The 23,450-nt window shown below is 52.6% G+C and overlaps 2 protein-coding genes across 2 annotated transcripts; both read right to left on the reverse strand.

The window, feature by feature from the left end:
* Positions 1–10,406: 10,406 nt before the first annotated feature.
* On the reverse strand, positions 10,407–11,723 carry LOC133360606 (uncharacterized). The gene is made up of 2 exons (XM_061579399.1): positions 10,593–11,723; positions 10,407–10,531 (listed from the first exon to the last, which is right to left on the reverse strand). Exons 1-2 carry the CDS (start codon positions 11,721–11,723, stop codon positions 10,451–10,453), a joined length of 1,212 nt encoding a protein of 403 aa, XP_061435383.1. The 3' UTR covers positions 10,407–10,450.
* Positions 11,724–12,445: 722 nt separating this feature from the next.
* On the reverse strand, positions 12,446–23,250 carry LOC133360605 (prophage side tail fiber protein homolog StfR-like). The gene is made up of 5 exons (XM_061579398.1): positions 23,213–23,250; positions 21,615–21,765; positions 19,770–19,862; positions 16,859–17,014; positions 12,446–14,818 (listed from the first exon to the last, which is right to left on the reverse strand). The coding sequence occupies exons 1-5, from the start codon at positions 23,236–23,238 to the stop codon at positions 14,000–14,002; spliced, it is 1,245 nt and encodes a 414-aa protein (XP_061435382.1). The 5' UTR covers positions 23,239–23,250; the 3' UTR covers positions 12,446–13,999.
* Positions 23,251–23,450: the final 200 nt, after the last annotated feature.

Here is a 23,450-nt window from a genome sequence, read left to right on the forward strand (position 1 = left end):
AGCAGCAGCAGCAGCAGGAGCAGGAGGATGCGGAGCGATGGCGCCGCGACGAAGTCGGCGTCTTCAGCTCGCAGCTCCCGCGATGGCGCCGCGTTGGCGGCCGTCTCCGTGGCAACGCGCGCGGTGACGTCATCGCGCTCGGTGGCGTGACGTCATCGCGCACGACGCCTTCACCTGGCCGCGTGACGTCATGTCGCTAAAAATCCGTTACACCGCCGCCGCTTCGTGACGTCACGTCGCTAAAAATCCGTTACACCGGAAGCCGCTTCGTGACGTCATGTCGCTAAGAATCCGTTACACCGGAAGCCGCTTCGTGACGTCACGTCGCTAAAAATCCGTTACACCGCCGCCGCTTCATGACGTCACTGAACCGGCTCGTCCCCGTGACGTCATGTCGCTAATCGAAGGTGCGATGGGTAGGAGAGCTTTGGGGCCGTCCATAAATGACGTCACTCACCTAGTGGGGGTGGGGGGGGGGTCAGACATGTGACGATGTGTGACGAGAGGGGGGGGGGGGGTGAGAAATGTGACGTCACGTCAGAATTGCGCAACTTTTAAATAAATAAAGACAACACGTTCTACTTGAATTTCGATGTAAAGCTTCTTTCGTGACTGCAGCAGGGATTCATCTTCTTGGTTCTTTCGGTAAAGTCACGTGGAAGGGAAGTAATAAAATAATAAAACATAATAAAATAATAGAATAATATAATAATATTATATAATCAAATAATATAAAATTCTAAAATAATTTAATAAATTTATATAATATAATAAAATAATATAATAAAATAATTATTTCCCTTCTACGTGACGACTTTACCGAAAGAACCAAGAAGATGAATCCCTGCAGTCACGAAAGAAGATTTACATCGAAACAAATTACAATTTCGATGTAAAGCTTCTTTCGTGACTGCAGGGATTCGTCTTCTTGGTTCTTTCGGTAAAGTCATCACGTGGAAGGGAAGTAATACAATAATAAAAACATATAACGTCGTGAGAATTTACACTATGAGATTTCATTTACCAGTGGCAAAAATAGTGATAGGTTTTTACCTTTTAAACTGGTACAAAACTGACACCTTTATTCAAGGCATCATGTTTGCAATAACCACAACACAAGTAGTCAAAAATGCACCTATCACTATATTTTGCCACTGGTAAAGGAGGTCTCTTAGTGTAAATGCTTACCCCGAGCTCTCAATACTCTGATAGTGCGCTGTCTTTGAGTTGTGCGCCTTTTGGCGTCATTTGGTCCAACCCATGTGAGACTAGGCTCTAAGGAAAGCTGTCTCGGGTGTGGACCAATCAACTTCAAGGACCATGTGAGACTAGGCTCTAAGGAAAGCTGTCTCGGGTGTGGACCAATCAACTTCAAGGACCATGTGAGACTAGGCTCTAAGGAAAGCTGTCTCGGGTGTGGACCAATCAACTTCAAGGCCCATGTGAGACTAGGCTCTAAGGAAAGCTGTCTCGGGTGTGGACCAATCAACTTCAAGGCCCATGTGAGACTAGGCTCTAAGGAAAGCTGTCTCGGGTGTGGACCAATCAACTTCAAGGCCCATGTGAGACTAGGCTCTAAGGAAAGCTGTCTCGGGTGTGGACCAATCAACTTCAAGGCCCATGTGAGACTAGGCTCTAAGGAAAGCTGTCTCGGGTGTGGACCAATCAACTTCAAGGCCCATGTGAGACTAGGCTCTAAGGAAAGCTGTCTCGGGTGTGGACCAATCAACTTCAAGGACCATGTGAGACTAGGCTCTAAGGAAAGCTGTCTCGGGTGTGGACCAATCAACTTCAAGGACCATGTGAGACTAGGCTCTAAGGAAAGCTGTCTCGGGTGTGGACCAATCAACTTCAAGGACCATGTGAGACTAGGCTCTAAGGAAAGCTGTCTCGGGTGTGGACCAATCAACTTCAAGGACCATGTGAGACTAGGCTCTAAGGAAAGCTGTCTCGGGTGTGGACCAATCAACTTCAAGGACCATGTGAGACTAGGCTCTAAGGAAAGCTGTCTCGGGTGTGGACCAATCAACTTCAAGGACCATGTGAGACTAGGCTCTAAGGAAAGCTGTCTCGGGTGTGGACCAATCAACTTCAAGGACCATGTGAGACTAGGCTCTAAGGAAAGCTGTCTCGGGTGTGGACCAATCAACTTCAAGGACCATGTGAGACTAGGCTCTAAGGAAAGCTGTCTCGGGTGTGGACCAATCAACTTCAAGGACCATGTGAGACTAGGCTCTAAGGAAAGCTGTCTCGGGTGTGGACCAATCAACTTCAAGGACCATGTGAGACTAGGCTCTAAGGAAAGCTGTCTCGGGTGTGGACCAATCAACTTCAAGGACCATGTGAGACTAGGCTCTAAGGAAAGCTGTCTCGGGTGTGGACCAATCAACTTCAAGGACCATGTGAGACTAGGCTCTAAGGAAAGCTGTCTCGGGTGTGGACCAATCAACTTCAAGGACCATGTGAGACTAGGCTCTAAGGAAAGCTGTCTCGGGTGTGGACCAATCAACTTCAAGGACCATGTGAGACTAGGCTCTAAGGAAAGCTGTCTCGGGTGTGGACCAATCAACTTCAAGGACCATGTGAGACTAGGCTCTAAGGAAAGCTGTCTCGGGTGTGGACCAATCAACTTCAAGGACCATGTGAGACTAGGCTCTAAGGAAAGCTGTCTCGGGTGTGGACCAATCAACTTCAAGGACCATGTGAGACTAGGCTCTAAGGAAAGCTGTCTCGGGTGTGGACCAATCAACTTCAAGGACCATGTGAGACTAGGCTCTAAGGAAAGCTGTCTCGGGTGTGGACCAATCAACTTCAAGGACCATGTGAGACTAGGCTCTAAGGAAAGCTGTCTCGGGTGTGGACCAATCAACTTCAAGGACCATGTGAGACTAGGCTCTAAGGAAAGCTGTCTCGGGTGTGGACCAATCAACTTCAAGGACCATGTGAGACTAGGCTCTAAGGAAAGCTGTCTCGGGTGTGGACCAATCAACTTCAAGGACAGCGCATATCGTTATCATTATCAGAGTTGTTTCTTTTTGTTTGCATTTTGACTGCTTGTGTTGTGGTTATTGCAAACATGATGCCTTGTATAAAGGTGTCAGTTTTTGCACCAGTTTAAAAGGGTAAAAACCTACTACTATCGTGAGAATTATTTTATTATGTTTTATTTTTATTATTTTATTATTTTCCCTTCTACGTGACTTTACCGAAAGAACCAAGAAGACGTTCTACTTAATTAAATAGACTTTGTAATAAATGTTTTCTCCTACAACATCAGAGTGCAGCGCCACACTAAACACGCACTACAATGACAATAGTTTACAGCGATTTGAAGCATTTTTATATTTTTTTGGGGGGGTGGGGCAGAGCTTTGTGACGTCATCTATGGGTCTCTTTGTGGGTCTATGGGTCTCTGTGTGAGTCTATGGGTCTCTGTGTGAGTCTATGGGTCTCTGTGCGAGTCTATGGGTCTCTGTGTGAGTCTGAGTGTCTCTGTGTGAGTCTATGGGTCTCTGTGTGAGTCTGAGTGTCTCTGTGTGAGTCTATGGGTCTCTGTGCGAGTCTATGGGTCTCTTTGTGAGTCTATGGGTCTCTTTGTAAGTCTGTGTGTCTCTGCGTGAGTCTATGGGTCTCTGCGTGAGTCTGTGGGTCTCTATGCGAGTCTATGGGTCTCTGTGTGAGTCTGTGGGTCTCTGCGTGAGTCTATGGGTCTCTGTGTGAGTCTATGGGTCTCTGTGGGAGTCTATGGGTCTCTGTGTGTGAGTATGTGGGTCTTTGTGTGAGTCTATGGGTCTCTGCGTGAGTCTATGGGTCTTTGTGCGAGTCTGTGGGTCTCTGCGTGAGTCTATGGGTCTCTGCGTGAGTCTATGGGTCTCTGTGTGAGTCTGTGGGTCTCTGTGTGAGTCTATGGGTCTTTGTGTGAGTCTGTGGGTCTCTGCGTGAGTCTATGGGTCTCTGCGTGAGTCTATGGGTCTCTGTGTGAGTCTATGGGTCTCTGCGTGAGTCTATGGGTCTCGGCAAGGATTATTCAACATCGCCTTGCTAGGCATGCTGAGGAGAGGCTTGCGGAGCCCCAATGTAGATTCAGAAACTGGTGGTCCTGCACAGATGCCATATTTTCTGTCCGTCTGCTACAGCAGAGGTGCATGGAATTCCAACAAGACCGACATCTCTGCTTTATTGACCTGGTCAAGGCCTATGATACCATCAGTAGGCCTGGGCTCTGGGCTGTTCTTCGTGCTTTCGGAGTCCCTGACCCTCTGCTCACGATCATTAAGGACCTTCATGATGGTGAGCGGGCCCGGGTAAAACTACGTGGCCGGGAGTCGGAGCCATTCCCTGTACACCTTGGGGTGTGACAGGGATGTCCTCTGGCTCCCACATTATTTTACATATATTTCGACCACATAGCTTGTGAAGCCTTCGATGGCTGTACGCAATAAATTTATACCTGGTATAGAGGCTGATCGATACCCAGGTGCGGCCAAGGGATGGCTCCCTATTGGTCAACCAAGTTATGTATGCTGATGATCTGGTAATTGCTGCTCACTCAGAGGAAGAGTTGGAGGTGCTGCTACTGAACCTGGAGCGTGCCACTAAGAGGTGGGGCCTTACCATCAGCCCCACCAAAACTAAGCACCTGCCTGGGTATTTTGTACCATCGGACACTCCACCTCCACAACTCCCAATCGGTGATGGGGCAGTTGTGGAGATAGTGGAGAGTTTCCCATACCTGGGCAGTGTGCTCATGACCGGCTCCGGTTTGACAGCAGAGGTCTCACTCCGAATCAGTCAAGAGACATTTTTTTTTAATCTGCTGCGTAACGCTGTGTGGAAGCTACCTGGTCTGTCGCTCCGCACGAAGGTTCGGGTCTTCTCGGCCACGGTCATTCCCTCCCTTCTCTACGCTTGCGAAACGTGGAACCCCGTCATTAAATATCTTCACGGATTAGATAAATATAGGCTGGCCTGTCTACAATCCATCCTGGGTTTAACCTGCAGGCTGGATTGTGTGAGGAGCTCACAAATCGTTGAAAGATCTGGGCAAAGTCCCATCAGTGAGCTCCTCCGGCAGGCAAGGCTGCGTTGGCTGGGTCATGTAGCCCGCATGCCCAGCCACCGCATGCCCAGCCACCGCATGCCTAAACAGCTTTTGTTCGGCCGGATCGAGGGGGCTAAACGGGCGCGGCACGGGCTAGAGAAGAGATGGAGTGATGTGGTACAGGAGGACGTGGAGCTGAGTGAGTGGGTGAGTGGGTGAGTGAGTGGGTGAGTGGGTGAGTGTGTGAGTGAGTGGGTGAGTGAGTGGGTGAGTGTGTGACTGGGTGAGTGAGTGGGTGAGTGAGTGAGTGACACGGGCTAGAGAAGAGATGGAGTGATGTGGTACAGGAGGACGTGGAGCTGAGTGGACTTGCCGATGACTGGTACCAGCGGTGTCAAGATCGGCCTCTGTGGAGGAGGCTCGTGAAGGACGCTACTGGACAGTTGGAGGCAGTCGCCCTCCAACAACAACGGAGGGCGGAGGAGCGACGCTCACAACAACGAGTGGAGCGCCGGGTGGCTAAAGCACAGCAAGTTGGCACAGTAGGGGGCACAGGTGGTGCATCAGCCAGTCATCTCGGTCATCTCGGTCAGTCGAGACGACAGACCTGGTCTTCACCTGAGGACGGCTGCTTGCGTTGTGGCCGAAACGTCGTGAGAATAATTATATTTTTTATTATTTTCCTTCTACGTTACTTTAATAAAAATAAAACATAATAAAATACAATGTTACGTATTTTATTATGTTTAATTTTTATTATTTTATTACTTCCCTTCTACGTGACTTTACCGAAAGAACCAAGAAGATGAATCCCTGCTGCAGTCACGAAAGAAGCTTTACATCGAAATACAACAACGACCTCGAGTGCGGATGACATCGTTCGGCTAAACCACGCTCCACGTTACTACACTACGGGCTGGGTGGGTGTCTGTTGTGTTGTTGTTGTGTTTGTGTTGTTGTGTTGTTGTGTTGTTGATGTTGTGTTGTTGTTGTGTTGTTGGTGTTGATGTTGTGGTTGTGTTGTTGTGTTTGTGTTGTTGTTGTTTGTGTTGTTGTTGTTTGTGTTGTTGTTGGTGTTGTGTTTGTGTTGTTGTTTGTGTTGTTGTTGTTTGTGTTGTTGTTGGTGTTGTGTGTGTTGTTGTTGTTTGTGTTGTTGTTGTGTTTGTGTTGTGTTTGTGTTGGTGTTGTGTTTGTGTTGTTGTTTGTGTTTGTGTTGTTGTTGGTGTTGTGTTTGTGTTGTTGTTGTTTGTGTTGTTGTTTGTGTTGTTGTTGGTTTGTGTTGTTGTTGTGTGTTGTTGTTGGTGTGTGTTGTTGTTGGTGTGTGTTGTTGTTTGTGTTGTTGTTGGTGTTGTGTTTGTGTTGTTGTTGTTTGTGTTGTTGTTGGTTTGTGTTGTTGTTGGTTTGTGTTGTTGTTTGTGTTGTTGTTGTTTGTGTTGTTGTTGGTTTGTGTTGTTGTTGGTTTGTGTTGTTGTTTGTGTTGTTGTTTGTGTTGTTGTTGTTTGTGTTGTTGGTTTGTGTTGTTGTTTTGTTGTCGTGTGTTGTTGTTTGTGTTGTTGGTGTTTGTTTTGTTGTTGTTGCCGCGAGAAAAACGAGAGAGTGTCAGGCGACGAACATGCGACCGTTGTTTTTAATGTCCATAATGGATGGGGGGGTAAGGGAGGGGGGCAAACCACAGGTAGGTAATGCAGCAACTCGCTATAAGGGGGAGGGAGGGGGGTGTGTGGGTGGGGGGTCCGTGGCAAACCACACAACCCCCGTACCGTTACCACGAGCAGTCAGACCCCCCGGGGGGGCCCCCCCCCCAAAAAAAAATAAACAACAACGAACCCCCCCCCCACCGCCCCCCACAACCTCTTCCTCCTACACACTAAACCAGACACGTGACTGCCGCCCCTTTCTTCTCGAAACGGGCAGCTTTACATTCACGGCCGTGACGTCATAGCGAGCACATGCATAAACGTGACGTCACAATGGAAGCACGTGCCTGGGGTGGGGGGTGGGGCGAGGTCACATGACCCTCCACCCCGACGTCACAAAGGGAGCACGTGCCTGGGGGAAGGGGGGGTGAGGTGTCACATGACCCAGCCAGGAAGCGTCTCAGCCACCATGTCACCCGCCATGTCACCCGCCATGTCACCCGCCATGTCACCCGCCATGTCACCCGCCATGTCACCCGCCATGTCACCCGCCATGTCACCCGCCATGTCACCCGCCATGTCACCCGCCATGTCACCCGCCATGTCACCCGCCATGTCACCCGCCCACCCAGTCAGTCAACCACACAGCCACCCACCCACCATGTCTGTCACCCGCCCATCCAGTCACCCAGCATGTCACCCGCCCACCCAGTCAGTCACCCACCCAGTCAGTCAGTCACCCACCCAGTCAGTCACCCACCCCCCCCAGTCACCCACCCAGTCAGTCACCCAGCCACCCAGCCACCCAGTCACCCACCCACCATGCCACCCACCCACCATGTCTGTCACCCAGTCACCCAGCCACCCACCCAGTCACCCACCCGCCCACCCAGTCACCCACCCACCATGCCACCCACCCACCATGTCTGTCACCCAGTTACCCACCCAGCCACCCAGTCAGTCACCCAGTCAGTCACCCACCCACCCAGTCTCCCACCCAGTCAGTCAGTCACCCAGCCACCCACCCACCCACCCACCATGTCACCCACCATGTCACCCACCCACCCACCCGCCATGTCACCCACCCACCCAGTCCCCCATGTCACCATGCTACTCTACAGAAATTGTAAGTTTCGTTCTAACTCCGCGTCAAACTAATTTGAGGCAACTCATGCCGCCGATTCGTCTGTGAATTGTTTTGTCGTCGTTATCGCCACTTGCCTCGTCTCTCACTCCACTCTATACTCTCCTATCTTCACTCTCCACTCTCTCTCACTCACTCCACTCTCTACTCTCCACTCTCTCTCACTCCACTCTCTACACTCTATACTCTCACTCACTCCACTCTCTCTCCACTCTCTCTATCTTCACTCTACTCTCACTCACTCCACTCTCTCTCCTATCTTCACTCTACTCTCACTCACTCCACTCTATACTCTCTCTACTCTCACTCACTCCACTCTCTCTCCTATCTTCACTCTACTCTCTACACTCTATACTTTCACTCACTCCACTCTCTCTCCACTCTCTCTCCTATCTTCACTCTACTCTCACTCACTCCACTCTCTCTCCACACTCTACACTCTCTACTCTCTCTCACTCACTCCACTCTCTCTCCACACTCTACACTCTCTACTCTCTCTCACTCACTCCACTCTCTCTCCACTCTCTCTCCTATCTTCACTCTACTCTCACTCACTCACCTCTCTACTCTCTCTACTCTCACTCACTCCACTCTCTCTCCACACTCTCTACTCTCTCTCACTCACTCCACTCTCTCTCACTCCACTCTGTTTCACTCTCTCCTCTCTCTCCGATCTCCACTCCACTCTCTCTCTACTCTCTCCCATCTTCACTCTCTACTATCTCTCCACTCTCCACTCTCTCCGCTCACTCTCCACTCTCTCTCCTATCTTCACTCTAATCTCTCTCCGCTCGTCTGCCAAGGTGGAACAGGAGATCATCCTCATCCAGAGCTCGCTACGTAAATAGATTTTTGTTACTTTTCCAGAAGCCGACACTTGGGGCATCGTTGCGAACCCTTAAATACAGCGAGATGGAGTGGCGGATATAGTCACAACGAGAGCCATAGACTCACACAAAGAGCCATAGACTCACACAGAGAGCCATAGACCCGAACAGAGAGTCAGACTGTGAGTCTGTGGGTCTCTGTGTGGTGAGTCTGTGGGTCTCTGTGGTGAGTCTGTGGGTCTCTGTGTGGTGAGTCTGTGGGTCTCTGTGTGGTGAGTCTGTGGGTCTCTGTGTGGTGAGTCTGTGGGTCTCTGTGTGGTGAGTCTGTGGGTCTCTGTGTGGTGAGTCTGTGGGTCTCTGTGTGGCGAGTCTGTGGGTCTCTGTGTGGTGAGTCTGTGGGTCTCTGTGTGGTGAGTCTGTGGGTCTCTGTGTGGTGAGTCTGTGGGTCTCTGTGTGGTGAGTCTGTGGGTCTCTGTGTGGTGAGTCTGTGGGTCTCTGTGTGGTGAGTCTGTGGGTCTCTGTGTGGTGAGTCTGTGGGTCTCTGTGTGGTGAGTCTGTGGGTCTCTGTGTGGTGAGTCTGTGGGTCTCTGTGTGGTGAGTCTGTGGGTCTCTGTGTGGCGAGTCTGTGGGTCTCTGCGTGAGTCTGTGGGTCTCTGCGTGAGTCTGTGGGTCTCTGCGCGAGTCTGTGGGTCTCTGCGCGAGTCTGTGGGTCTCTGCGCGAGTCTGTGGGTCTCTGCGCGAGTCTGTGGGTCTCTGCGTGAGTCTGTGGGTCTCTGCGTGAGTCTGTGGGTCTCTGTGTGAGTCTTTGGGTCTCTATGTGAGTCTATGGGTCTATGCGAGTCTCTGCATGAGTCTATGGGTCTCTGCATGAGTCTGTGGGTCTGTGTGTGAGTGAGATGGGGAGAGAGATGGGAGAGATGGGGAGAGAGAGATGGGGAGAGAGATGAAAGAGAGATGGGGGAGAGATGAGAGATGGGACAGAGATGGGGGGGAGATGGGGGGAGATGGGGGAGAGAGATGGGGGAGAGAGATGGGGGAGAGAGATGGGGGAGAGAGATGGGGGAGAGAGATGGGGGAGAGAGATGGGGGAGAGAGATGGGGGAGAGAGATGGGGGAGAGATGAGAGATAAGAGATGGGAATGAAAGGAGAGGTCACAGAGAGAGAAACTCACAGGAGGAGGACTCAGGATCAGTGTTGTTACAAAAATCCTAGAAACAAAAACTGTGTGGGGTGTTTTTTTTTTTTGCATGGGGACTTTACGGATACACCCTGCAGAGGGAGGAAGAGAGAAAAAAAATACTTGGGTTGTTGTGTTATAGCTTTATAGATCCAGAGAATTGTGGATTTTAAAATTGGGGGGGGGGGGGGGGTGGGGGGTAAACAGCACTACGCCGCTGTGAAATTCCAGAGAAATGTGGACACGAAAAATAATAATAATAAAGTCGTGGTGATGGTGGTACGACCATGGTGATGATGGTGATGATGGTACGTCCATGGTGATGATAGTGGTGACGATGGTGGTGATGGTGATGATGGTACGTCCATGGTGATGATGGTGGTATGACGATGGTGGTGATGGTGATGATGGTGATGGTACGTCCATGGTGATGATGGTGGTATGATGATGGTGGTATGACGATGGTGGTGATGGTGGTGATGGTACGTCCATGGTGATGATGGTGCGATGGTGATGGTGGTGATGATGGTACGACGATGGTGGTGATGGTGATGATGGTACGGTGATGACGATGATGGTGGTGGTGATAATATTGATGCCCATGGCGGTGATGAAGATGCTGATCATACTGGTGATGGTGGTGATGGTACGACCATGGTGATGATGGTGAAGATGATGGTACGTCCATGGTGATGGTGATGATGGTACGTCCATGGTGATGATGGTGAAGATGATGGTACGTCCATGGTGATGATGGTGGTGAAGATGATGGTACGTCCATGGTGATGGTGGTGATGATGATGGTACGACCATGGTGATGGTGGTGATGATGATGGTACGTCCATGGTGATGATGGTGAAGATGATGGTACGTCCATGGTGATGATGGTGGTGAAGATGATGGTACGTCCATGGTGATGATGGTGGTGAAGATGATGGTACGTCCATGGTGATGATGGTGGTGAAGATGATGGTACGTCCATGGTGATGGTGGTGATGATGATGGTACGTCCATGGTGATGATGGTGAAGATGATGGTACGTCCATGGTGATGATGGTGGTGATGATGATGGTACGTCCATGGTGATGGTGGTGATGATGATGGTACGTCCATGGTGATGGTGGTGATGATGATGGTACGTCCATGGTGATGGTGGTGATGATGATGGTACGTCCATGGTGATGATGGTGATGATGATGGTACGACCATGGTGATGGTGGTGATGATGATGGTACGTCCATGGTGATGTTGGTGATGATGATGGTACGTCCATGGTGATGATGGTGGTGATGATGATGGTACGTCCATGGTGATGGTGGTGATGATGATGGTACGTCCATGGTGATGATGGTGGTGAAGATGATGGTACGTCCATGGTGATGGTGGTGATGATGATGGTACGTCCATGGTGATGGTGGTGAAGATGATGGTACGTCCATGGTGATGATGGTGGTGATGATGATGGTACGTCCATGGTGATGGTGGTGATGATGATGGTACGTCCATGGTGATGGTGGTGATGATGATGGTACGTCCATGGTGATGGTGGTGATGATGATGGTACGTCCATGGTGATGATGGTGGTGATGATGATGGTACGTCCATGGTGATGGTGGTGATGATGATGGTACGTCCATGGTGATGGTGGTGATGATGATGGTACGACCATGGTGATGGTGGTGATGATGATGGTACGTCCATGGTGATGATGGTGAAGATGATGGTACGTCCATGGTGATGTTGGTGATGATGATGGTACGTCCATGGTGATGATGGTGGTGATGATGATGGTACGTCCATGGTGATGGTGGTGATGATGATGGTACGTCCATGGTGATGGTGGTGATGATGATGGTACGTCCATGGTGATGGTGGTGATGATGATGGTACGTCCATGGTGATGGTGGTGATGATGATGGTACGTCCATGGTGATGATGGTGAAGATGATGGTACGTCCATGGTGATGTTGCTGCAGCTGTTGCTGCTACTGCTGCTGCAGCTGCTGCTTCAAGCTGCAAGATGTAGCTGCTACTGCTGCTACTGCTGCCGCTTGGAGCTGCTGCTGCTGCCGCTGCTGCTGCTGCTGCTGCTTGGAGCTGCTGCTGCTGCTGCTGCTTGGAGCTGCTGCTGCTGCTGCTGCTTGGAGCTGCTGCTGCTGCTGCTGCTTGGAGCTGCTGCTGTAGCTGCTGCCGCTGCTGTTGCCGTGTGCGTGATCCCAACAGAGTAATTTTCCAGCCGATCCTTTCAGCATTCGGGATTGTCTGGCCCAATCTGTACCGGTTTACAGAGTGTGTGTGTGACAGTGTGTCAGTGTGTCAGTGTGTGTGTGTCAGTGTGTGTGTGTGTCAGTGTGTGTGTGTCAGTGTGTGTGTGTAGGTGTGTGTGTGTGTAGGTGTGTCAGTGTGTGTGTGTAGGTGTGTAAGTGTGTGTGTGTAGGTGTGTCAGTGTGTGTGTGTGTGTAGGTGTGTCAGTGTGTGTGTCAGTGTGTGTGTGCGTGTCAGTGTGTGTGTGCGTGTCAGTGTGTGTGTGCGTGTCAGTGTGTGTGTGCGTGTCAGTGTGTGTGTGCGTGTCAGTGTGTGTAGGTGTGTCAGTGTGTGTAGGTGTGTCACAGTGTGTGTGCAGGTGTCAGTGTGTGTGCAGGTGTCAGTGTGTGTGTGCGTGTCAGTGTGTGTGTGCGTGTCAGTGTGTGTGTGCGTGTCAGTGTGTGTAGGTGTGTCTCAGTGTGTGTAGGTGTGTCTCAGTGTGTGTGTGTGTCAGTGTGTGTGTGTCAGTGTGTCAGTGTGTGTGTGTAGGTGTGTCAGTGTGTGTGTGTAGGTGTGTCAGTGTGTGTGTGTAGGTGTGTCAGTGTGTGTAGGTGTGTCAGTGTGTGTGTGTCAGTGTGTGTGCGTGTCAGTGTGTGTGTGCGTGTCAGTGTGTGTGCGTGTCAGTGTGTGTGTGCGTGTCAGTGTGTGTGTGCGTATCAGTGTGTGTGTAGCTGTGTGTGTGTGTAGCTGTGTGTGTGTCTACGTGTGGTGACGCCACCGCCACTTAGTGGCGAATGGCGGTTGTTGTTGTTGTGTATACGTGTGCGCGTGTGTATAGCTGTGTGTGCGTGTGTGTAGGTGTGTGTGTAGGTGTGTGTGTAGGTGTGTGTGTAGGTGTGTGTGTAGGTGTGTGTGTAGGTGTGTGTGAAGGTGTGTGTTGGTGTGTGTGTAGCTGTGTGTGTGTAGCTGTGTGTGTGTAGCTGTGTGTGTGTAGCTGTGTGTGTAGGTGTGTGTATAGCTGTGTGCGTAGGTGTGTGTGTAGCTGTGTGTGTAGGTGTGTGTGTAGGTGTGTGTGTAGGAGTGTAAAGACTCGTACCCATCTCCACCATCATCCGATACTGGTGATCATCATGATGATGGTGATGATGGTGATGATGGTGGTGATGGTGGTGATGATGTTACAGTGATGGTGGTAATAGTGATGATGATGTTGTTACAGTGATCTTGACAATGTTGATGGTGTTGTTGTTGTTGTTGCAACACAATCTATATTTCTATAGAGAGCAGTGAAATCCTCAAAGACTTACACCACCACCATGATGATGGTGATGACGATGATGGTGATGACGATGATGGTGATGACGATGATGGTGATGACGATGATGGTGATGACGATGATGGTGATGACGATGATGGTGATGACGATGATGATGATGGTGATGATGGTGATGGTGATGACGATGGTGATGGTGGTGATGATGGTGATGGTGATGACGATGGTGATGATGGTGGTGATGATGGTGGTGACGGTGATGATGGTGATGGTGGTGACGGTGATGATGGTGATGACGATGGTGATGATGGTGATGATGGTGGTGATGACGATGGTGATGGTGATGACGATGGTGATGATGGTGATGATGATGACGATGGTGATGATGGTGATGATGGTGATGATGGTGATGATGATGATGGTGATGATGATGGTGATGATGACCATGATGGTGATGGTGACGATGGTGATGATGATATTGTTGCTGTCGTCACAGTTAGCGTTGTTGTAGTCTGATGGTTGTTGTTGTTGTAGTCTTATGGTTGTTGTAGTCTTATGGTTGTTGTAGTCTGATGGTTGATGTTGTTGTTGTCTGATTGTTGTTGCCCCGCTTGCCATTCCTGTTGTTGTTGTTGTTGCTGCTGCACAACTGTTGCTAGCCCTGCTGCGTCAGCGACGGCTGCAGCTGCAGCTGGTGGTGGTGGTGGTTGTTGTTGGTTGTTGTCTCGTCGTTGTTGTTGTTGGCCTTGTCAAAGTTGTTGCCACCGCCAGCCCTGGTGCTTGGGTTGTTGACCACGCCATCGGTTGTTGTTGTTGCTGCAACTGGTGTTGTTGTTGCTGCAACTGGTGTTGTTGTTGCAACGGCTGTTGTTGTTGTTGCAACTGTAGCTGCTGCTGCTACTGCTGTTGTTGCTGATGATGATGCTACTGTTGCTGCTGCTGCTTCTACTGTAGCTGCTGCTGCTGTTGTTGCTGCTGCTGCAACTGCTGCTGCTGCTGATGATGCTGCTGCTGTTGCTGCTGCTGCTTCGACTGTAGCTGCTGCTGCTGCTACTGTTGTTGCTGCTGCTGTTTCGACTGTTGCTGCTGCTGCTGTTGCTGCTGCTGCTGTTGCTGCTGCTGTTGTTGCTGCTGCTGTTGTTGCTGCTGCTGTTGTTGCTGATAATGATGCTACTACTGCTGCTACTTCTACTGTAGCTGCTGCTGCTGTTGTTGCTGCTGCTGCTTCTACTGTAGCTGCTGCTGCTGCTGCTGCTGTTGTTGCCACTACTGTTGCTGCTGCTTCTACTGCTGCTGCTGCTGTGGTGTTGTTGTTGTTGGTGTTGTTGTTGTTGGTGTTGTTGTTGGCGGCGCGTGTGAAGCTGCAGTAGTGCAGGCTGTAGTGGTTGTGGCTGAACTGGGCCAGTTGACGCGTCAGCAGCTCAAAGCCGGCGACGGTCGGGGACGAGCCGGCAGACATGCGGCACGGAGACGTCTACACAACAACAACAACAACAACGTCAACAACAACAACCACCACAACAACAACAACAACCACAGCGAGGTCAACAACAACATTGGAACCTCATTTGCGAGTAAAAAATATGATAATTGGTTTTTTACCCTCCTATCTGGCAACAAAACTGACACCTTTTTTACAAGGAGTCATGTTTGCATAGACCACAATACCTGCAGTCGTAATGCAAACAAAAAACAGCGTGTAAGTGAGTGTGTGAGAGAGTGTGTGAGTGAGTGTGCAAGTGAGTGAGCGTGTAAGTGAGTGTGTGAGTGAGTGTGCGACTGTGTAAGTGTGTAAGTGAGTGAGCGAGCGTGTGAGTGAGTGTGTGAGTGAGTGTGTGAGTGTGTGAGTGTGTAAGTGAGTGTGTGAGAGAGTGTGTGAGTGACTGTGTGAGTGAGTGGCTGTGCAAGTGAGTGACTGTGTAAGTGAGTGAGTGTGTAAGTGTGTGAGTGAGTGAGCGAGCGTGTGTGTGTGTGAGTGAGTGACTGTGTGAGTGTGTGAGTGAGTGAGTGTGAGTGAGTGTGTGAGTGAGTGAGTGACTGTGTAAGTGTGTGAGTGAGCGAGCGTGTGTGTGAGTGAGTGACCTCCTTAAAGAACAGGGTGGTGATGAAGCGACCGGGCTGGAAGACTCGCGTCACGTGAGTGAGTGAGTGTGCGAGTGAGTGAGTGAGCGTGTGAGCGTGTGAGCGACTGTGTGAGTGAGTGTGTGAGTGAGTGTGCGAGTGAGTGAGTGTGTGTGTAAGTGTGTAAGTGAGTGAGCGAGTGAGCGAGTGAGCGTGTGAGCGAGTGAGCGAGTGAGCGTGTGAGCGACTGTGTGAGTGGGCGTGTGAGTGAGTGAGCGAGCGAGTGAGCGTGTGAGTGAGCGAGCGAGTGTGTGAGTGAGTGAGTGACTGTGTGAGTGTGTGAGTGACTGTGTGAGCGTGTGAGTGAGTGATCTCCTTAAAGAACAGGGTGGTGATGAAGCGACCGGGCTGGAAGACTCGCGTCACGTGAGTGAGCGAGTGTGTGAGTGAGTGAGTGAGTGTGTAAGTGAGTGAGTGAGCGAGTGAGCGTGTGAGCGTGTGAGCGAGTGAGCGAGTGAGCGAGTGAGCGAGTGAGTGACTGTGTGAGCGAGTGTGTGAGTGGGCGTGTGAGTGAGTGAGCGAGCGAGTGTGTGAGTGAGCGAGCGAGCGAGTGACTGTGTGAGTGTGTGAGTGAGTGTGTAAGTGTGAGTGAGTGTGTAAGTGTGTGAGCGAGTGAGTGAGTGTGTGAGCGAGTGAGCAAGTGTGTGAGTGAGTGTGTAAGTGTGTAAGTGTGTGAGTGAGTGACCTCGTTAAAGAACAGGGTGGTGATGAAGCGGCCGGGCTGGAAGACTCGCGTCACGTGAGTGAGTGAGTGTGTGTGTGAGTGACTGAGTGACTGTGTGTGTGAGTGTGTGAGTGAGTGTGTGAGTGAGTGAGTGTGTGTGAGTGTGTGAGTGAGTGAGTGAGTGTGTGAGTGAGTGAGTGTGAGTGTGTGAGTGAGTGTGTGAGTGAGTGAGTGTGTAAGTGTGTGAGTGAGTGAGTGCGTGAGTGTGTAAGTGTGTGTGTGAGTGACTGTGTGAGTGTGTGAGTGACTGTGTAGGTGTGTAAGTGAGTGAGTGTGTAAGTGTGTGAGTGTGTGAGTGAGTGAGTGTGTAAGTGAGTGAGTGTGTGAGTGTGTGAGTGACTGTGTAAGTGTGTAAGTGAGTGTGTGAGCTACCTCGTTAAAGAACAGCGTGGTGATGAAGCGGCCGGGCTGGAAGACTCGCGTCACGTGAGTGAGTGTGTGTGTGTGAGTGAGTGAGTGACTGTGTAAGTGTGTAGGTGTGTAAGTGAGTGTGTGAGTGCGTGAGTGTGTAAGTGTGTGTGTGAGTGTGTGAGCGAGTGACTGTGTAAGCGTGTGAGTGAGTGTGTGTGTGAGTGAGTGAGTGACTGTGTGACTGTGTGAGTGACTGTGTAAGCGTGTAAGTGTGTGAGTGAGTGACTGTGTAAGTGTGTAAGTGAGTGTGTGAGCTACCTCGTTAAAGAAGAGGGTGGTGATGAAGCGTCCGGGCTGGAAGACTCGCGTCACGTGAGCGACGAGGTCGTCGTAGCAGTCCAGAGCGACGTTCGTCTCAAAACTCACGTACGAGAAGCCAGCCTCGGGGGTGACGTGGATAGTCCAGTAGACACCCTGACACAGTGACACACAGTGACACACACACGCACACAGTGACACACACGCACACAGTGACACACACGCACACAGTGACACACACGCACACAGTGACACACACGCACACAGTGACACACACGCACACAGTGACACACACACACACACGTGACACACACACACGTGACACACACACACGTGACACACACACACGTGACACACACACACGTGACACACACACACGTGACACACACACACGTGACACACACACACGTGACACACACAGTGACACACACACACGTGACACACACAGTGACACACACACACAGTGACACACAGTGACACACACACACAGTGACACACACACACAGTGACACACACACACACACAGTGACACACACAGTGACACAGTGACACAGTGACACACACACAGTGACACACACACACAGTGACACACACACACAGTAATACACACACACAGTGACACACACACACAGTGACACACACACAGTGACACACACACACAGTGACACACACAGTGACACACACACACACACACAGTGACATACAGTGACACACACACAGTGACATACAGTGACACACACACAGTGACATACAGTGACACACACACAGTGACACACACACACACAGTGACACACACACACACAGTGACACACACACACACAGTGACACACACACACACAGTGACACACACACACAAAACAATCAGTATTTATACTGACAAGCTATGAAGCTGTCACAGATGTCACACACTCTGTAGAACACGGGGAGATCACAAACTCCACTCACGTCTCCCCCCGTGTCTCTCTCCCCCCGTGTCTCTCTCCCCCCGTGTCTCTCTCCCCCCGTGTCTCTCTCTCCCCCCGTGTCTCTCTCTCCCCCCGTGTCTCTCTCTCCCCCCGTGTCTCTCTCCCCCCGTGTCTCTCTCTCCCCCCGTGTCTCTCTCTCCCCCCGTGTCTCTCTCCCCCCGTGTCTCTCTCCCCCGTGTCTCTCTCCCCCCGTGTCTCTCTCCCCCCGTGTCTCTCTCCCCCCGTGTCTCTCTCCCCCGTGTCTCTCTCCCCCCGTGTCTCTCTCCCCCCGTGTCTCTCTCCCCCCGTGTCTTTCTCCCCGTGTCTCTCCCGTGTCTCTCTCCCCCCGTGTCTCGCTCCCCCCGTGTCTCTCTCCCCCCGTGTCTCTCTCCCCCCGTGTCTCTCTCCCCCCGTGTCTCTCTCTCCCCGTGTCTCTCTCTCCCCGTGTCTCTCCCGTGCGTCTCTCTCCCCCCGTGTCTCTCTCCCCCCGTGTCTCTCTCCCCCCCCGTGTCTCTCTCCCCCGTGTCTCTCTCCCCCGTGTCTCTCTCCCCCCGTGTCTCCTCCCCCGTGTCTCTCTCCCCCCGTGTCTCTCTCCCCCCGTGTCTCTCTCCCCCCGTGTCTCTCTCCCCCCGTGTCTCTCTCCCCCCGTGTCTCTCTCCCCCCGTGTCTCTCTCCCCCGTGTCTCTCTCCCCCCGTGTCTCTCTCCCCCGTGTCTCTCTCCCCCCGTGTCTCTCTCTCCCCGTGTCTCTCTCCCCCCGTGTCTCTCCCCCCGTGTCTCTCTCCCCGTGTCTCTCTCCCCGTGTCTCTCTCTCTCCCCGTGTCTCTCTCTCTCCCCGTGTCTCTCTCTCTCCCCGTGTCTCTCTCTCTCCCCGTGTCTCTCTCTCTCCCCGTGTCTCTCTCTCTCCCCGTGTCTCTCTCTCTCCCCGTGTCTCTCTCTCTCCCCGTGTCTCTCTCTCTCCCCGTGTCTCTCTCTCTCCCCGTGTCTCTCTCTCTCCCCGTGTCTCTCTCTCTCCCCGTGTCTCTCTCTCTCCCCGTGTCTCTCTCTCTCCCCGTGTCTCTCTCTCTCCCCGTGTCTCTCTCTCTCCCCGTGTCTCTCTCTCTCCCCGTGTCTCTCTCTCTCCCCGTGTCTCTCTCTCTCCCCGTGTCTCTCTCTCTCCCCGTGTCTCTCTCTCTCCCCGTGTCCTCTCTCTCCGGTCTCTCTCCCCGTGTCTCTCTCTCTCCCCGTGTCTCTCTCTCTCCCCGTGTCTCTCTCTCTCCCCGTGTCTCTCTCTCTCCCCGTGTCTCTCTCTCTCCCCGTGTCTCTCTCTCTCCCCGTGTCTCTCTCTCTCCCCGTGTCTCTCTCTCTCCCCGTGTCTCTCTCTCTCCCCGTGTCTCTCTCTCTCCCCGTGTCTCTCTCTCTCCCCGTGTCTCTCTCTCTCCCCGTGTCTCTCTCTCTCCCCGTGTCTCTCTCTCTCCCCGTGTCTCTCTCTCTCCCCGTGTCTCTCTCTCTCCCCGTGTCTCTCTCTCTCCCCGTGTCTCTCTCTCTCCCCGTGTCTCTCTCCCCCGTGTCTCTCTCCCCCCGTGTCTCTCTCCCCGTGTCTCTCTCCCCCCGTGTCTCTCTCCCCGTGTCTCTCTCTCCCCGTGTCTCTCTCTCCCCCCGTGTCTCTCTCTCCCCCCGTGTCTCTCTCCCCCCGTGTCTCTCTCCCCGTGTCTCTCTCTCCCCGTGTGTCTCTCCCCCCGTGTCTCTCTCCCCGTGTGTCTCTCTCCCCGTGTGTCTCTCCCCCCGTGTCTCTCTCCCCGTGTCTCTCTCCCCGTGTCTCTCTCCCCGTGTCTCCCTCCCCGTGTCTCTCTCCCCCCGTGTCTCTCTCCCCGTGTCTCTCTCCCTCCCCGTGTCTCTCTCCCTCCCCGTGTCTCTCTCCCCCGTGTCTCTCTCCCCCCGTGTCTCTCTCCCCCCGTGTCTCTCTCCCCCCGTGTGTCTCTCTGCGTACGTTGTCCGTGAGTCCGTTCATGGAGTAGCCGCACGGGTCAAACAGAACGTCATCGATGATGGATCCGGGAATGAGGTCTGCGATGCCGCTCATCTGCAGAGAAACAGACACATCACTGGGTCACACATGTCGCACACGCGTCGCACACGCGTCGCACACACACGTCGCACATGCATCACACACACCAGACACACCACACGCACCGCACACATTTACCGCACACACACGCATGCACCACACACACGCATCACACACACACCACACACACGCATCCACACACACACACACGCATCACACGCACACACACACACGCACGCAGCAGATGCCATCACACACGCACGCAGCAGATGCCATCACACACGCACACGCGCATCACACACGCATCACACACGCATCACACACGCGCATCACACACACACACACCACGCTACTCACACACACCACACACACACACCACACGCTACTCATACATTTACACACACCACACACACACGCGCACACAGTCACTGTGTGTGTGCTTTGTGTGTGTGTGTGTGTAGATGTGTGTGTGTGCTCGTGAAGAACGCTACTGGGCAGTTGGAGGCAGTCGCCCTCCAACAACAACGGAGGGTGGAGGAGCGACGCTCACAACAACGAGCGGAGCGCCGGGTGGCTAAAGCACAGCAAGTTGGCACAGTAGGGGGCACAGGTGGTGCATCAGCCACTAACTCAGTTACACGCTCAGCTACTCGCTCAGCCACTCACTCAGCCACTCACTCAGCCACTCACTCACCCAGTCACTCACCCAGTCACTCAGTCAGTCACTCACTCGCTCACTCAGCAACGCTCACAACAACGAGCGGAGCGCCGGGTGGCTAAAGCACAGCAAGTTGGCACAGTAGGGGGCACAGGTGGTGCATCAGCCAGTCATCTCAGTCATCTCAGTCAGTCGACCCGTGGCACCTGCTGAGTCTGCCCCGTGACCTCCTGCCAGCGGGCGTTCGACACTTCACGTGGCCTCAAGGTGCACATGGCCTGGCACAAGCGTCGTGGTGACGTCACCGCCACTTAGTGGCGAATGGCGGTTGTTGTTGTTGTGTGTGTGTGTAGATGTGTGTGTCTGTGTGTGTGGTGTGTGTGTGTGTGTTTGTGTGTGTCTGTGTGGTGTGTGTGTGTCTGTGTGTGTGGTGTGTGTGTCTGTGTGTGTGGTGTGTGTGTTTGTGTGTGTCTGTGTGTGTGGTGTGTGTGTGTGTGTGTTTGTGTGTGTCTGTCTGTGTGTGTGTGTAGTTGTGTGTGTGTGTAGTTGTGTGTGTGTGTAACTGTGTGTGTGTGTCTGTGTGTGTGTGTAGCTGTGTGTGTGTGTAGCTGTGTGTGTGTAGCTGTGTGTGTGTAGCTGTGTGTGTGTGTCTGTGTGTGTGTGTAGCTGTGTGTGTGTAGCTGTGTGTGTGTGTAGATGTGTGTGTGTGTAGATGTGTGTGTCTGTGTGTGTGTGTAGATGTGTGTGTGTGTAGATGTGTGTGTGTGTAGATGTGTGTGTGTGTAGATGTGTGTGTGTGTAGATGTGTGTGTGTGTAGATGTGTGTGTGTGTAGATGTGTGTGTGTGTAGATGTGTGTGTGTGTGTCTGTGTGTGTGTGTGTCTGTGTGTGTGTGTGTCTGTGTGTGTGTGTGTCTGTGTGTGTCTGTGTGTGTGTGTGTCTGTGTGTGTGTCTGTGTGTGTGTGTCTGTGTGTGTGTGTGTCTGTGTGTGTGTGTCTGTGTGTGTGTGTGTCTGTGTGTGTCTGTGTGTGTGTGTGTCTGTGTGTGTGTGTGTGTGTGTCTGTGTGTGTGTGTGTGTGTGTGTCTGTGTGTGTGTCTGTGTGTGTGACCTGGGTGACGTGCCGCGCCGTAACGCCGGTGTGCTGGAAGAAGAGGCTCATGACGGCCGGGTCCAGATCGCTCATCAGCACCTCCAGCGTCTGGTCCGGAGCGCGCAGATGCCGAGACGCGGGGAGCGAGCGGTCCAGAGTGTACAGGTACCTGGAGACACAGTGAGACAGAGACACACAGAGTGTACAGGTACCTGGGGACACGGGGAGACACGGGGAGACACGGGGAGACACGGTGAGACAGAGACACACAGAGTGTACAGGTACCTGGAGACACAGTGAGACACAGAGACAGAGTGAGACGCGGGGAGCGAGCGGTCCAGAGTGTACAGGTACCTGGGGACACGGAGACACAGAGACACAGAGTGTACAGGTACCTGGGGACACGGGGAGACACGGGGAGACACGGTGAGACAGAGACACGGTGACACGGGGAGACAGAGTGTACAGGTACCTGGAGACACGGGGAGACACGGTGAGACAGAGACACGGAGACACTGAGACAAGAGACGCGGGGAGCGAGCGGTCCAGAGTGTACAGTTACCTGGAGACACGGAGACACAGAGACACAGAGACACAGAGTGTACATGTACCTGGAGACACGGAGACACGGTGAGACACAGAGACACAGATAAACGGGAGACACGGAGACACGGGGAGGCTGAGACGGACACGAAGCTTCAGGTCGTCTCGGCCACAGTCACGCCCTCCCTTGTCCACGCTTGCGAAACGTGGACCCCCCCCCCCCCCCCCCCCCCCCTAATGGAACATCTTCGCTGGTTATAAACATTTAGGCTGGCCTGCCTACGATCCATCCTGGGTTTAACCTGCAGGCTGGATTGTGTGAACAGCTCACAAATTCTTGAAAGATCTGGGCAAAGTCCCATCGGTGAGCTCCTCCGGCAGGCAAGGCTGCATTGGCTGGGTCATGTAGCCCGCATGCCCAGCCACCGCATGCCTAAACAGCTTTTGTTCGGCCGGATCGAGGGGACTAAACGGGCGCGGCACGGGCTAGAGAGATGGAGTGATGTGGTACAGGAGGACGTGGAGCTGAGTGGACTTGCCGATGACTGGTACCAGCGGTGTCAAGATCGGCCTCAGTGGAGGAGGCTCGTGAAGGACGCTGCTGGGCAGTTGGAGGCAGTCGCCCTCCAACAACAACGGAGGGCGGAGGAGCGACGCTCACAACAACGAGCGGAGCGCCGGGGGCTAAAGCACAGCAAGTTGGTACAGTAGGGGGCACAGGTGGTGCATCAGCCAGTCATCTCGGTCATCTCGGTCAGTCGACCCGTGGCACCTGCTGGGTCTGCCCCGTGACCTCCTGCCAGCGGGCGTTCGGCACTTCACGTGACCTCAAGGTGCACATGGCCTGGCACAAGCGTTGTGGTGACGTCACCGCCACTTAGTGGCGGATGGCGGTTGTTGTTGCGTGGTTGTTGAACGTGAGTGTGCGTGAGGGTGTGTGTGAGTGTGTGCGTGAGTGTGCGCGTGAGTGTGCGCGTGAGTGTGCGCGTGAGTGTGTGAGTGTGTGTGTGTAAGTATGTGAGTGAGTGTGTGAGTGTGTGAGTGTGTGAGTGAGTGAGTGTGTAGGATCTCACCAGCAGTCCTTGTTCATCGGTCCCATACAATAAGAGGCTCCTCCTGATCCAGACAAAGAGACACACAGATACACACACACAGTGACACACACACACACACAGTGACACACACACACACACACAGTGACACACAGTGACACACACACACACACAGTGACACACACACACACACAGTGACACACACACACGCAGTTGCACACAGATACACACACACACGCAGTTGCACACAGATACACAC

The sequence above is a fragment of the Lethenteron reissneri genome, chromosome 69, assembly GCF_015708825.2.
Source record: "Lethenteron reissneri isolate LAM-NWPU_2019-01 chromosome 69, ASM1570882v1, whole genome shotgun sequence".
Classification (NCBI taxonomy): Eukaryota; Metazoa; Chordata; class Hyperoartia; order Petromyzontiformes; family Petromyzontidae; genus Lethenteron; species Lethenteron reissneri.

Bases quoted from the DNA above. Each gene is read 5' to 3' on its own strand.
- LOC133360606 (XM_061579399.1), bottom strand. From the start codon at position 11,723: ATGGACGTACCATCATCATCACCACCATCACCATGGACGTACCATCAT. The intron at 10,532-10,592 runs CTTCACCACCAT...CCATGGACGTAC, and splicing joins CACCATGGACGTACCATCAT to CATCATCACCATCACCATGG.
- LOC133360605 (XM_061579398.1), bottom strand. From the start codon at position 23,238: ATGGGACCGATGAACAAGGACTGCTG. The intron at 19,863-21,614 runs GTCACACACACA...GTTTCTCTGCAG, and splicing joins CGGCGCGGCACGTCACCCAG to ATGAGCGGCATCGCAGACCT. The intron at 17,015-19,769 runs GTACGCAGAGAG...TCACTGTGTCAG, and splicing joins TGAACGGACTCACGGACAAC to GGTGTCTACTGGACTATCCA.